General features: G+C 39.3%; 1 protein-coding gene across 1 annotated transcript in view; it reads left to right on the top strand.

The window, feature by feature from the left end:
* The window catches only part of MACROD2 (mono-ADP ribosylhydrolase 2), a 1,602,185-nt gene that overhangs the window by 1,150,964 nt on the left and 435,724 nt on the right, over positions 1-15,497 (top strand). Inside the window, exon 8 of the mRNA XM_040981268.1 lies at positions 3,347-3,420. Coding sequence (XP_040837202.1) covers positions 3,347-3,420 — 74 coding nt within the window. The remainder of the gene's footprint in view (positions 1-3,346; positions 3,421-15,497) is intronic.

The following is a 15,497-nucleotide window of genomic DNA, read 5'->3' as shown; positions in this document are numbered from 1 at the left end:
TGCCTACCACAACACAGGTGTCTGACTGTGTTGTGTTTGCTCCTTTGTTTTTATTACCTTAGACTTTGGACTTTTACGAACAAGGGAATTGTATTAGTACCTACTTATCTACTCATTTACTTTTCAAGCAGTCATTTGTTTAATGAAATGATTAATCGGTTGATTAAATTTTATTGTCTTTCATTGGAACTGTACTTATGAATAGAATTATTTCTGCATATGTTAAAAAAAGAGTAATAAAAAAAGCACATAACCAAAAAAAAAAAAAGAAATGTCACTGAGCTACTCTGAACAACACATTGCTTAAAATTGAAAAAGGAGTTTTGGACTCGGAGCGATAGGGCAGTGGCTAAAATCCTCACCTTGAATGCAGCAGGAGCCCATATGGGCACCGGTTCTAATCCCAGTAGCCCTGCTTCCCATCCATCTTCCTGCTTGTGGACTGGGAAGGTAGTCGAGGGCAGCCCAAAGCCTTGGGACCCTGCACCCAAATGGGAAACCTGGAAGAGGCTCCTGGCTTAGAATTGGCTCCACTCCAGCTGTTGCAGCCACTTGGGGTGAGTGAACCATCGGATAGAAGATCTTCCTCTCTGTCTCTCCTACTCTCTGTATATGTGCCTTTCCAGGAAAAATAAATAAATCTTTAAAAAAAAAGAAAAAAAGGAGTTTTATATTTTAATACAATTATGTGAGGAAATTTGAAAGGTTAAACTAATGAAATTAATGTTATTAAAATTGAAGAACTAACTAATCCATGGCATGTGGCACAATGAGATAAATTTTTCCTTGTGATGGTGGTATCCCATTTTCAGAGTGTCAGACTGAATTTGAGCCATCCCTTTTCTGATCCAACTTGTTGCTTTATAGAAAATCTGCAACAGATCAGCTTCCTGATTTATAACAAATTTAGAATCCTAATGTTTTACTCATGAGTTCCAAGACCTGTGAGCATTTTTCTTCTCCCCTCCCTTGGTTTTATAATTGAAGAGAAATGGATCTTGCTCTTGTATATAATGGGTGCTCCTGGAGAAGGAAGGAAGGAGGGAAGGAGGGAAGGAAGGAAGAAAGTAGTAAGGAAGGAAGAAAAGAAGAATGAAGGAAGGGAGGGAAGAAGGGAGTGAGAGAGAAAGGAAGGAAGAGATAAAGAGGGAAAGAGAGATAATGAGAGAAGAGAAAAGAAAATAAAACAATTGATAAAAACAGGTAGCAGAAGACCAAGATGTGGAGGAAGACACTATTGAAACTGCAGCGGAAAATATGAAAAGTTACAGAGATGGAAAGATCAATAGCTACCAAGGACTGTAGGAAGGTGAGAGAATGGGACGGAAGATTGGAAGCAACTGTTAAAGGTACAGAGTTTCTTTAGGGGAATAATAAAAACATTCGAGATTAAGGGAAAAGGGTCCCAAATCTGTATGAACATATTAAAATGAATTTCAGTATTTTAAACAATGAAAAAATATGAATTTAAACAAAGATTAAGGGAAGAGATATTGAACCATGAATAACAAATAATGTATGACATCAGACCAGCGGAAAACTCGTGGAAAGACTATGGATTTCATGATTAAAAAACTAGGATTGCGCTTAAAGTGAACAGTTGCAGTCACTGTCCCCCAGGTTGTGCTCACAAATATTTATGAAGTATTTCTCCACAGATTTATATCTCTACTACAAGAATGCCTTACCACGCTCCAGAAACGGTTTTCAGTTTGTATGCACTCAGAAGATAATCTGTGTGTGTGTGTGCTGCCTGGCATGGAGTCATGAGCAGTATTCTAGCATCTGAAACCGAACCCAAACTTCAGAATCAGATCGGTTTATACTGTGTGAACCCAACCATCAACTGAGACGGCCCTGAAGGGAGTAGACGTCTCCGTCTCTGATTTCTGTGCTTTGGCTATTTGGCGAGGTATCTGACCTGCCTGGTGGAAGTGCATTGATGGAATCCTTCTGATGGAGTGATCATGGGCCAGACATTGTTTTCTCTGAGTGTGTTTACTTGGATTCTGTGCTGAGAGCAATGAAGCTTACTCTGAACATGTATTGTAAAAGAAGTATATGAAAATGCATTGCACATTCCTCAGTGTATTTAATATCTGCTACTTGATATTGCTGTAAAGTTGAAGAGATAAAACTTTTATTTACTTTAAAAAATATATTTATGTATGCATTTGAAATGCAGAGTGATAGAGGGAGTGCAGAGTGCAGGTGAGGGAGAGGAGAGTGGAGGGTGGTTTATTCCCCAAATGGCTGTAGTGATTGGAGCTCCATCAGGCCAAAACCAGGAGCCAATTCTCCATCCAGGTTTCCTATATCAGTTTCAGGAATACAAGTACTGGGTCATCTTTGGCTTCCCCCTTAGCACCTTAACAGGGAGCTGCAGCAGACCCAGAGCAACTAGAACTCAAGCTGAGAGCTCGATTATGGTCCACCGGCATCGCAAGCAGTGTCTTAAACTACTACTCCACAGTGGCAGCTGTTACTTTTATTTAACTTTAATGTATCTAAGACAGCCTACTAATGCCTGGGGTATAGGATAAAAGAATTCACCACTAGGTACATATTTCAGAGGTCATTTGTGCTCAGTAGTTAATGCTTAAAGTGAGTGTTTTTTTTTTAAATGAAAAATTACAATCTCATACCTTGATTGTCCTTCTTACTGTCATCATCCTGTTTCCATTAGTTTTTATTCTTTTTATGATTTGTCTATTTATTTGTTATTAATATAAAGAGAACAGCCTTTGTACATTCCATATGAACTGTTCCAAGAAGATAACCATAATTCCTTCCTTCTCCCTCCCTCCCATCTCTTCCATTTATCAATTTTTGCTAAGACATAGATTTTTTTTTAATTTTTAAAGATTTATTTATTTTTAATGGAAAGGCACATATACAGAGAGGAGAGACACAAGAAAGATCTTCCATCCATTGATTCACTCCCCAAGTGGCTGCAACGGTTGGAGCTGAGCTGAGCCAAATCAAGAGCCTGGAGCCTCCTTCGGGTCTCCCACACAGCTGCAGGGTCCCAAGGCTTTGGACTGTCCTTGACTGCTTTCCCAGGCCACAAGCAGGGAGCTGGATAGGAAGTGGGACAACCGGGGCAGGAAAGAACCAGCGCCCATATGGGATCCCTTCACGTGCAAGGAGAGGACCTTAGCCACTAGGCTACCACGTGGGGCCTACTCAGACATAATATTGATCCACTTGATATTCAGAAGCTTAATGTTCCGCCATTCACAATATTCAATAAGTGAAAATTGGGAGGTTCTCAGTTCCATAGCAAATATTAATATGGGATAAAAGTGACACCAATATCACAAAATGTCTGTTTTTCTTCATTTAGGTTTTCCAAATGAGCCTGCTGCAGTCATTGCCCTCAGCACCATTAAGGAATGGCTGGCCAAGAGTCACCAGGAGGTAAGAGTAACAGCACAGCTGGAAAATATTCAGGAGAGTGTTATTTGATCCTCTAGGCCATAAACTGGTGATAATTTTCATCCATGTCCATTAGAGCAAATGCTTGAGGCAAAGCTATCTTATCATCACTCATTCAACTTAGATATTTTCCATAATTGATAACTATATTGATTGTTTTGATGCTGAAAATGAGTAAATTCAGGAGATTCCTTTAGCCATCATCTCATGGTTACATTTTTTTGGAAAGTGTAAATTATGTGTGTAAAAGAGAAAACAAAGTGTAAGAGGACTTCCTGTGCTCATAAAGGGTTAAAATATCTTTGTTGAGATTCTTGGCATACAGTGAGTTTTTTGGTAATATATTGCTGTCTTTATTTATAAATAATTGCTTTCTTAAAGTGACTTCTAGTTGTCGTATTGGAGTGGGCTTGTTTGATAGCTGAATTGCTACAATCAAGGTTTTCTATGAAACTAAATGCTTTCATCATAGTATTCATCATGCTGCCTATTCTGCTTATTAATTAAAGTCTTTGGGGTGTTCAGTGATGAAAAAATTACTGAAGCAACAAAATAACTAGGGACCATAGAGGTTTTGAGTCCAGGAGTTTGTCAATCCAAATATTATAACAACAAAATGTATGATCTTGTGAATGTGCCTTCTGATTTTCTGTTTACTCTTAGATATTCTCCTGAGTGCTGTTAAAATTTCACTTTGTTTTCGGACTGACAGTGCATGTAACTTTCTCCCTGGATAGGAGATTGATTCTTTGGAAACGGCTGGATGTGAAACACGCTGTGGTGGTTTCCTATTGAGAAATAGTTGTTGGTGCCTTTGCACACTTGAAGAAGCAGCAGTGTACCTTTCTAATGACTGTAATTTAGACAGATTTTTCAACCAGATATGAACATTGTTAGATATGAACATAGTAGAAGCAAGGAAACATGGCCAAGCATACCTGGTTTGGTGCTTACTGTTTGTTTCCCTCTTAGTTTAAAATGTTTACGCATGAGTTCTTCTGCTTAGAGGACACCTTAACATTACCTGAAACAGCAATGACTATAAGCAGCTAAAATTTACAGCTGACTAAGCTTATGTTTTATATGTGTGACCTTATTTTCACAACAATATCAGCAAGCATCTAGGAGAAACACTTTTGTCCTCACCCTCATCCAGCATCCAAAAGTTAAGTGACTTGGTCAAAATTGGGAAGTGAGGGGTCAGGATTTGGCCCAATCCTTGTGATTCTAACGGCTATTCCCCATCCAGAGTGACACTGAGGGCAAGGAGAAAATTTCTCTTCCTTTTGAAAGTCCGTTATCTTCAATGTGCTTCGGTCATTGTGAACATTCCTCCCCTGCATCATTTCTTTGCAGATGTTGAGTATGTTCCAGCAGTCGAAGTGATAAGTGAGCAAGTGTGAATGTAGTGCAGTTCTATCATTGCTGCTAAGCCCAGGATATGCCCTCGTTGGGGAGGGGAGGGTTCATGAATCGTCATGCCGTGTGATGAACATGTATTGTTGTGCAGGTGATGATGAAAAGGAAAATGTTGGTTACATTTGCACTCAGCAACATATTTACTAATGGATTCTGTCTACTTCATATGTTCAGAAAGTGCTTTATTGTCATTGAAATTTCTTAACCTAGCATTTCTTATTTAATTCACACATCTACCCTGCCTTCAAATACATTCTTTTGGTTTTGCGTGCACTCATTACAGAAAATCAAGATAATGTGGGGGAAAAAAAATCTGTGTTGTGATTGCATCTGAACACATCCCTGTTTGAAAAGATCCCTTTTTTCAGTGTGCATTGACTGAGTTAAACAAGTTGAATACATCAGATTGTATTTATTAAACAAATTATAAGTGTAAAATCATAGATAAAAAGCTATGCAAATGGTTTATTTTGCAGTGTTTTGAGTCTTCTCTGTTAAACAAACGTGTAAGGATTTATGGAAGAATATTACTTCAAATTCATCTGTCTCTTCACTACAGTATTGTTTTGACATTCTGATTGTTTAAGTGATTTATTTATTAGTTCATGTATTTGATAAATATTTATCAAATACTTGAAGGCATCATGTACTTTTCTTATATAGCAAAGACTAAATAACAAAATCCTTGCCTGGTGGTATCCATGGTCTAGAAAGAAAAAAAAAAAAACATATGAAGCAAATAGGGAAAATACATGGAGACTTCAAAGATTGCTTTACAAAATAAAGTCTGGTAATTTTATAGTGAGGTCCTGGAGGATGTGGTTTTAGATAATGTGCCTACTCTGAGGGTAGAACCAAGGAACAGAGAATTATGAAGTGGGAGGGGTTGAGTCAAGCAAGGCACACAGGGATTTGAAGCATGACATTTGACACTGAAGGAATAACAAAGGAAAAACTTTGGTGAAGATAAGCTCCATGTTTCTAGACAAAGGTAAGAGAGCCAGCGTGCTTGGAGCAGAAAGATATAAGAATACCAGGAGATGCATTAGGGGAAAAGGCAGCAGTCAGATTACAGAGTCTTATGGCTCATAGATTCTGAGTCCATTTCTGCTGAGGAGTTGTCCAGGATATAAAGTAGGGAAGTAACATAAACAATTCTCCTTTAAAAGCAAGTTATACTATCTGTAGAAAAACTGCCTTTGGAAATAGCAAAGTAGGGGGAGGAGTGATAATGTAAGGCCAGGCAATGCGTGAAGGTACTTTGGAAGCAGGGATGGTAGAAAAGGAAGTAACTAGTGTTAAGTTTCCAGTACGCTTTGACAACAGAGCCAAACTTAGCTGGAGGCGCATTTTCAGTTAGGACAGACAAGGCTGCCTTTATATCTACGCCCGGATCTCAATGTTATAAGGCATCAAATGTTTGCTTCTTACTCATATTCTTTGTGTGTGTTGAGTCAACAGAGGACTGACTAGCTTAGTCAGAAACCCATGCTGAGGCATAGTCTGCTTTGTAGAATGTCATCTGACAGGAAAAGATCAATTCCTTTGGAGAAATTCTTCCACAAAGGAGTGGTACATTTAACTTCCACTCCCATTCGATTCCTTTGCAGGAATTTCTGCATGAACCGGTGATGAATATAACTTATGCTTGTTCAGTTCATTTTGTTGAATTTCTTCCACAAAGAAATGATGTATATAGCTTCCACTTGCATTTCATTGTCAAGAGAAGTCGCCCTGGGACCTAGTTTGAGAATGTAAGCAGATAGTCCTCTTTATAATGAGAAGAGAATAAAACTGAATATTGACTAAGGATTGTAACACCTGTAAAAGGGAGAATCAAATATGGTGCATAACTAAGCAAGAGTCAAGAATGATAACTAAACTTGACCTGAGCACCTAGGTAAATTTGAATACATTTACAAAGATAGAGAAAATTTATACAGGGATATATTTTTATGACACATATAGACAGAACAGGAAGTATGTTGTAGATTGTTAAGCCTGAGATGATTGTAGATATTCCATAAATGCTTCAAAGGAACAATTGACTATTTGAGCCTGAACATTTACAAAAAGTGAAAAGAATGCTGGTGAAATCGATCATACCACTATAACTTTAACTTTGACATGGATCTTAGTTTGAACTTTCTCCCAGAAATAGAAATTCTGTCAAATAAATAAATAAAGGGGACTGTAATTCAGTGACATATATTTAAGTGCCATTTATTCAAGGAACAGAATTAGAGCTCAGTCATATGAATGACTGGAATCCCAAAGTACAAATCCAACAAAAGCAAGGCAGTTTATCCAATCCATCTCCCTCCTTCCCTCTCTGTTTCCCTTCCTTCTGCCCTGCCTCCTCTATCTGCCTCTTATATTTCTTTTTCAAATTTCTATTATTAGTCTGCACATTATCTTCCATACACATCTGATTACACATGTGCCTGTCCACTCCTGAGTATGTCAGCCTTGCGTGAGGCAATTTTGGAGTTCAGTTTGATGATTAGTAAGGTTGAATCTCCTGAGACTCTATGCTGCTCAGCCCCCACCCCCCACAATTTTCCTCTGGAACAGTGGGGAATCTGTCTTGTGGTTCTCTCATTAGTAGCCTTCCACCCCTTGGGCAGATCCGTGATGCACATTTTTGTGATGTTTTCCTCTGATGTGCCATAAATCATCTGTGTTTTCGTATTCAAGCATTCCTATGTCATTGTTTACATACCCGCTGGTTTCTAACCTGTTTGGAATGGATGTAGCACTTTTTTCCAACTCAGCTCTTGACCTTATTATGCTATTTTGCAAACCCATGCCAACTGATACAGTAGAAGACTTCCATATCCAGAGAAGGGCCTGAATGTATCACTAGGACATAACAGATAGGAAACATGTTTGACTTTCCACCATCTATTTGTTTATAAAGTTCTCAAGTACACACTCAGAGGGAAGTAGTAGGACCACTTATGTAAGAGGATTGGGGAAGTTGAGGAAAGGAGCTCAGCGGGACAGTAGTGCCTTTGGCTATGATTCCAGCATAGCTGGTAGGGGAAATACAGCACAACTCTTACAAAAGGCAGAAGGAGAAATAATTAGAGCTCATGCATGACTTGCCAGAACTAAAATATATGGTGACTGTTGATGTGAAAACCTAAAAAAAATTTAAAAGAATATGTTTTATCTATTGAGAGTGGTCTTATCCCTGTGAGAATATCAGGAAGTTAGATTATTACACAGTGCAGAACAGTGGTACATAGGAATGACAATCATGACTGATGTCATGAGGATAGGAAGCTAAGAAACCCAGGGATCAAAGATGAGGTGAGCAAGGGCTGAAGGTTATTCACTGACATTTTCAACTGTGTTAGGTACTAAAAACTTCTGAGTTCAGAAAAAAACAAAACAATATGAGAATTGGCTCTAAGTCATTATCATTAGGTAGCATGATAACTTCGCTCTAAATGCCCTGTTTCTCTCAGGAAGCAACCGTATTGTGAAGATAGGTGGGGCAAACTAGGGGATGTTCTAGAAGTGAGCAGGAGAAATGTGGTCCAGGCACTGAAGCTGGAGTGACTGCTCTGTGTTATCACACATAACTTCATGCATTCCTCATTTCTCTTGCAGTCTAAAAATATCATTCCTTTTGAGATAGTTGTTTCCCCCACTCCATTGCTCTGAGACATCCTGCTCATGTCTGGAAGTGAGCCTGAAAAATGTTTTACTGCCTGTTCTATTGTTCTACTCCAGGGACTGACATGATATTCTGCAGTTGGTCTCTTGGGCAACATACGTTTTTGAAATTTTTTCCATAGAAAACAGAACATCAGTCTATCTTTCACCCTTAAAAGCTACAAATGGCTGATATTGAGAAATATTCCGAAGTTATGCAGGTCCTACTCAGTATTTCAAATGCCTGGAGGGAAAAAAAATCCTATAGCACATATCAGGTTGGATAAATCCTTTGGGAAATCCTCTTAGTCACAGGATAAGATATCTAGGAAAATGATTCTTATTTGGATTTCCAGGGAACTTTGAAATATGAAAGAAAACCCAAAACTAACCAAGGCTCAATTGTATTGGTGAAAGAAAGCTGGATTCCCTCTCTCCCCATAATAGTTAGCTATAGATAAACAAATGCAGAACCTTCTCGGAGGTTGTAATCTATCAGGGGTTGGCAATTATAGCCCTTCACAAAGGAGACCAGGGTTCAGCTGAGGTCTCACCTGATCTTCAGCTCAGGAGTTGGTTGGGATGGTATCTTTCTCCTTGAGGTACTCCATGAGCATTGAAAATCTTGTCCTTCAAACCAACACCTTCTCCCCAGCTAACAGATCCTGTCATCCTGCAGTAGGAATGTACCTGGCTAGACATGGAAGTTATTCACAAGGAAGAAACCTCCACCACTCTGCAGTAGTTTTCCATGTAGGAGGAAGGTGGGAGTTTGCTGTCCTTGTTTATGGAGATTGAGCCTGTGCTTTAACACAGAATGTTAATTATCCTGTATTTGCCATCTACATTTTTTGTACCGTTCCCTCTGAGGGAAACCCATCACCTGTGCTATTGCTCTTTGTCACTTTGAGTAGCTGTCCTGCAGACATGGCAGGATACCTACAGATGCTGTGTATATGCAGTAGTTCTTGATCTGAGAAGACATCAGACCAATGACCTGTTTGTAGCCAAGGCCCTGTACCTTATATGGTGGCACTGAGATCTCAAGGTCAACTGATGTAGCCAGAAAACAAAATTTATTTTGTGTTTATTATGATGTCCTTTGGAAATAAAGACCCTGGTTCCGATTGTGTGGCAATAGTCAGCACTGTCACTTCCAATATTTTCCCCTGCCTTCCAATATTCAGGTACATAATCCAAAAAGTATTGAAAAAGCAGAGTACATTTTTCTATCCTGAAAAGTGGAATTGGAACTGCATGGAAGAAAAAAAGAGTATAAGGGCCAGTGCAGCAGCCTATCAGGCTAATTCTCCTGCAAGTACCAGACTGCCTTATAGACACTGGCTTGTATCCCAGCTGCTCCACTTCCAGTCCAGCTCTCTGCTTGTCATCTGGGAAAGCAGTAGAGGCAGACCCAAGTCCGTGTCCCTGCACACCTGTGGGAACTTAGAAAGCTCCTTCCTTCAGATCAGCTCAGGTCTGGTCATTGTGGCCGTTTGGGGTGTGAGCTAGCAGATGGAAGACCTCTCTCTGTGTCTCTGCTTCTCTATCTGAAAAATCTGCCTTCAAATAAAAATAAGTGAATATGTAAATCTTTAAAAAAGGAAATAGTAGTGTCGTGAATGGTTCATATTATCCTCTAATGCTAACTGTAAAATAGTAGGAATACATATATGTACATGTGCATACAATATACATCTATATTTTATATATAATTCATATATGATTTTTAGTCATTCATTTGAAAGACAAAAAGAGGGAGACAAAGAAAGAGACAGTAGACATGAAAAACTCTTATCTATTGGCTTACCCCTCAGTTGCCCATGATGGTTGGGACTGGGCCCTGGTTCAAGTCAATAGCCGGGAAGTCATTGCAGGTTTCCCATGGGAGCTAAGGGCAAACCCATGCAGGTATCCCAAGGAGCTGGGGACTCAGTCACTTGAACAGTCACTGCTGTCCCCTAGAGTCTTCATGTGCAAGGAGTTAGAGTGAGGAGCTGAAGTCAGGTGTAGGACCCAGGTCCTCTAACTTAGTCGCAGCTCTTTTAACCCCGGAACTGCACACTGACTTCTCTCATGCTGGCTTGTCAAGGATGAGGACCTAACCAACTTGCTTTCTCTTTACAGTTCTCGAAGGAACTATTACACTTTTAGCTTCTGGTGCCAAGACTATTTTTTCTTTCTTGGCAGAAGTTTTTGAACATATGTGGAGTTAAAATTTTTTGTCACTTTTGGTTTTGAATCCATTGTTAATCATAAAATTAAAACACACACATACACACGCGCACACACACACACACACACACACACACACACACACACACACACACAGAGTGTGGAGCCCGCCTTATGTCACTGACATGCAACTGCTTAGCATCTTTGTGGTTCTTCTAAATGGGGGGTTAAATAAAACATGAAATGATGTTACATCTATGATGGGAAAATTATATCCTTTATACTAAAGTTCAATTCCCATGGAAGATTGTTTACAGAAAACCCGAAAGTATAATGTAGCATCCTCTGATTTTAACAACACAGGGGTTTGGTTAACACTCAGAGACCTGGAAGAAACACATATGTAGTGTTAAGAGTTCTCCCTCAGGAAAGTTGCTATGTGTCCACAAACATTTGGGTACTTATATTGGTCTCAGGATTTGGGTGTCACATAAGGTTAAAATATGTATGTTTGGAAAAATATGTTCCATCTTTAAAATATTCACATTCTGTGTAGGAATGCAGTCATGGTAATAATATTCATCCTTGTCTGTTGGCATAAAAATGTATCCTTTGACTAGCCCAAGCTTGATCTTCAGGTGGAAGTCATGATGTTCATAAGCTGTGGCATGATTGAAGAAAATTATTCCCAGATATTGCAGAAATGCCACATTGCTTTTGTTCTTCAACAACCTTGAGGCTTTGCAAGCATTTCCTGTTTTCCCTCTCCCTACATGTATCTTTTCATACTTCTCTCCCTCCCCTTCCTTCTGTCTCTCCTCTCCTCCCTTCACTCCACCCTCTACAACACACACTCACGTATAGCATTTTCTCACTTCCAAGCTGTCTGTTGAGATTTCTGACAAACAGATCGTTTTTGGCCGAAAGCAGATTTTCTGCTTTCATGTTATGATTCTAAATTTTCATCGTTCCAATGAAAGTGAAGTTTCAAGAGACACTTGTCCTATCTTGGTCAGAGTATCACGAAGATGTGCCACTATGGGATTGACCCATGGAAGAGCTTTCCAAGTGGACAAATCCACTAACCCTCGTAGCCCCACACTGATCTTTCACTTACTCACTGTGGCTTCGCTCAGGTTTGTGTCTAAAAATTCAAGTTCCTCATCTGTAAAAGACAGAACATTGGCAAATTATTTTTTACCTAAAAAATCCAATACAAATGAGTCTGTCTTCTGGATTTAGCTTGTAGATGCACCCTCAACCATGTCTTTGCCTATGTCACCTTAGCACATTAGTATGGACAGAAAATTCGGTTTTCACTGATATTCTAGGTGCGTTAGGTAACACAACAAGATCAAGTACCATTGGAATGTATTTTCCATTGCCTTTGTGATTATTGCCAAGCTCTATATCGGTGCATCTTTGAAGCAAGTATTAATCACTTTGATCTATTTAATATATCCATTAGGGATACCATCTTGATTTTTTTGTAATTAATATAAATTAGATGATAGTTTCAAAGCATACAACTTTTATTTTCTTTAAATGTAACTCCATCCAGCTCCGTGTTTGTGGCCTGAGAAGGCAGTTGAGGTCGGCCCACAGACTTGGGACCCTGCACCCATGTGGGAGACCTGGAGGAGGTTTCTGGCTCTTGGCTTCAGATTGGCACAGTACCTGCCATTGCGGTCACTTGGGGAGTGAATCATAGGATAGAAGATCTTCCCCTCTCTATCCTCCTCTCTGTGTATCTGACTTTGCAATAAAAGTAAATAAATCTTTAAAAAGATCAGGACAAAGGGGAGAAAGTGTTAAATGATGCAGCTCACTTGAAGTTTCACAGTAACCCTTTGTATGAGATAATGTACTCACTCTGCTTACAATTGGACAATTCTCATGTGTTTCTTAAGTTCTTCCTGCTATGGTTATCAGGCAAGTTCATTAAGACTGATATTGTTGCTTCTTTGATTCTTAATTGTAAACCCCAAATGTCATCTTTTGCTCAATGGAAGATTAGAAAAACCTCCAATAACCTCTCTTAATCCTGGAGAAAAACTGTGTCCTTTTTGTTTTTAATTCATGAAAAGGTGACATGTTAGCTTCCAACAGGACCTGCCTAAAGAATATTTTCCAGTGTGAGGTTTTTACTTCGTATATTGACTTTAGAACCTGAGTACGACATAAATCTAAATTAATTACACTGTTTGTAACAGATACATGAACTGTTTCTAACCTGCTCATCTCCATAAGTTGGGCTGCTTTTTCTGTCCTGGTGCCCATGGAAGTACTCTCTAAAGGACCAGACATGTATCAGTTTGCTGATGAGACACTTTCCTGGGAATGGGGAGTTATGGGTGAAGGCGTAGCCATGTTCTTCTCCTGCATTAGAAGATGAAAATCATTTGGGAATCAGAGACCAGAACTATGGCCTGGAACTACTGCATCAAACTCTGAAATTAGGTGTCCACTATCTTCCTCCCTTTTTTTAATTCTTTAAACTTCTGCCGGCTAGACATTAAAAATATTTAGAACAGTTGCTCTGAAGAATCTTTTCCAGCAAAAATTCACTAGGACAAAGCTCATTTTCATTTTCTTCAGTGTGGAAAGGTCATGCTTAAAGAGAACAGTCAGAATAAATCCTATTCTCTGGTTCATGACTGGCCTTCCAACAATGGATCAGAAGCCTGTAATTGGATGTATATCATCTATACACCCCTGGGTGCTGGGCACTTACAACCTACTGATGAGAATGTCTTTTGTTCAGTCCTCTAATTCTCTTTGGCATGGCTAGGCATAGCAGATGAATTTGGTGATGTCAATGTATACATGTTACCGCCACTCACATGAAGTAGCTACAGGAGCTGTCAGGTCCTGTGCCACCCTACACATGTCCAGGAGGAGCCCTTCTCCCTCAGAAGGCATTTTCATACATTTTCTATATTCTCTTTGTAATACTTATGGCCTTTGGATGTATATTGAGATGCGTCCATACAGGACATGCATTTAGTAAGTGAATGTCATCAGCATATGCAATTGAATCATTCTTTGAGAATATCATGTTAAAAAAAATTCAATTCTACCTCTTGGATCTTGTAAAATTACATTCCTTCCTTAAAAACAACAATAATACTTTTTTTAAAAAGCTCCCTAAGATACAATGCACAATCATGTGATCTAAAATCATCGTGTTTGGCCCTGAAGCCACCATGTAGTATGGTTTCAAAAGAGTTAGTTTTCTGGTTTGGACCCTATTGTCCTTCATTGGAGCCTGTTGATAGTACCCTGGATGCAGAGATGTGTGTGTCACCACACGATTTCTGAAATCCTCTGCCACTGACATGATTCAATTTATTTATGGAATTAGGAAATGAACCTCAATATAAATGTTCACTGCTGAAAATACTAACCATCATAATCTTTTCTGCTGTTCAGAACTTTACCCTGATAACAGTTAGGGCCTGATGGGGTGTGTGTTTGACAGTCCAAATTGAGCTACAGATGACGTGGAAGTACTTCAGCTAAGTACAGGACAGCTCAGGAATGTATCGGGTTGAATAATCAGTGCATATGTTTTTTCCTTTGGGTTCAGTGACATCTACAATGTTCATTTTTTCTAAGTTCTTCTCTCTGCAAATTTAAACTCATGGGAAATAGGATCCATATGTTCCTGATTCATTTGCACTAACTCATCAAAACATTCTTTTCTTTATAAGTTATTAGATGTCTGAAGAGGATTTCAACTGTGCCCTCTGCTTTCTTTTAAGCCTCTCTGTCTACAGGCAGGAAGTGGCCATTTGCCAGCTGCAAACGAATCCGCCCCCCCCCCCAGTAGTCACGTTTTGTTCAGAAGGCAAAGGAAAAGGAAAATGAATTCATTTTCTAAGTACAGTTGACTAATGGCTTTCTTCAGAAGTTGGGAATAGATGTTTTCTCTGAAAGGTATCATTAGACTTATTGAATACATAATTAAAGAAATTCCATGAGGTGGTCACAGCAGGAATGGGATTTAAATTGCACCCATCCACCCCCTACCTCTACACATTATATTAACTTACCTAAGAAACTTTTAAAAATTAGTGCTTTACTGAGCAGCTTAGAGCTGTGAAATAACAGAAACATAAAACTTCCTTAGTATAGACAGCAGAAATTATTCATGTATGAATATGTGAACGTGTGTAAGGGAGAGTTGGAGGCATAGTGTTCAAGCAATTCAACACAAAAGATGACACCAACCTTGTTTCTTGTCTCGCACGAAAGAATTTCACATGGACCATTTTAGTGTGCAAAACCAGATTTATTTAAGGAGTGAGAGATCTCCTGCCATAGTGACAGGAGGGGACTTCCAAGAAGAAAAAACAAAACAAAACAAAAACTAAACAGAGGAGATGGTGGAAGTGTTGTCTTCTATGCACCATTGCAGGGAGGTGGGCAAAGGGGAGAGAGAAGGAAAAAAGGGGGAAACTTACTCACCTTGTACAACAGTGTCTGTCAGTTTGCTCTGGACGAAATGGACATCATAAAGGTGTGACTGGTGGCTTCTTCCTCCCATCCTGGTAAGTTTAAATCTCAGGTACCATCTCCCTGACAGTAACTCAGAGACAGAGATGCTTTAGGCTGTCTCCTTGCTTCTATCACAGTAACTACTCTAAGAGACAGAAATTGATATGTTGATCCTGTCTCTTGTTCTCCCTTGAGGGGCCAAGGGCTGACGCTAGGGTGAGAATAGCTCTTAGAAGGGTCAGCAATGGGGAGAAAGGAGGTTTTATATTTTACAAAGATAATTTTACCTGGGATCAGAGACC

Source organism: Ochotona curzoniae, unplaced genomic scaffold, assembly GCF_017591425.1.
Source record: "Ochotona curzoniae isolate NIBS_2020 unplaced genomic scaffold, NIBS_Ocur_1.0 contig_3520, whole genome shotgun sequence".
Taxonomy (NCBI): domain Eukaryota; kingdom Metazoa; phylum Chordata; class Mammalia; order Lagomorpha; family Ochotonidae; genus Ochotona; species Ochotona curzoniae.
The sequence above is the reverse complement of the archived record's forward strand: the minus strand, read 5'-3'. Positions and strand labels throughout refer to the sequence as shown.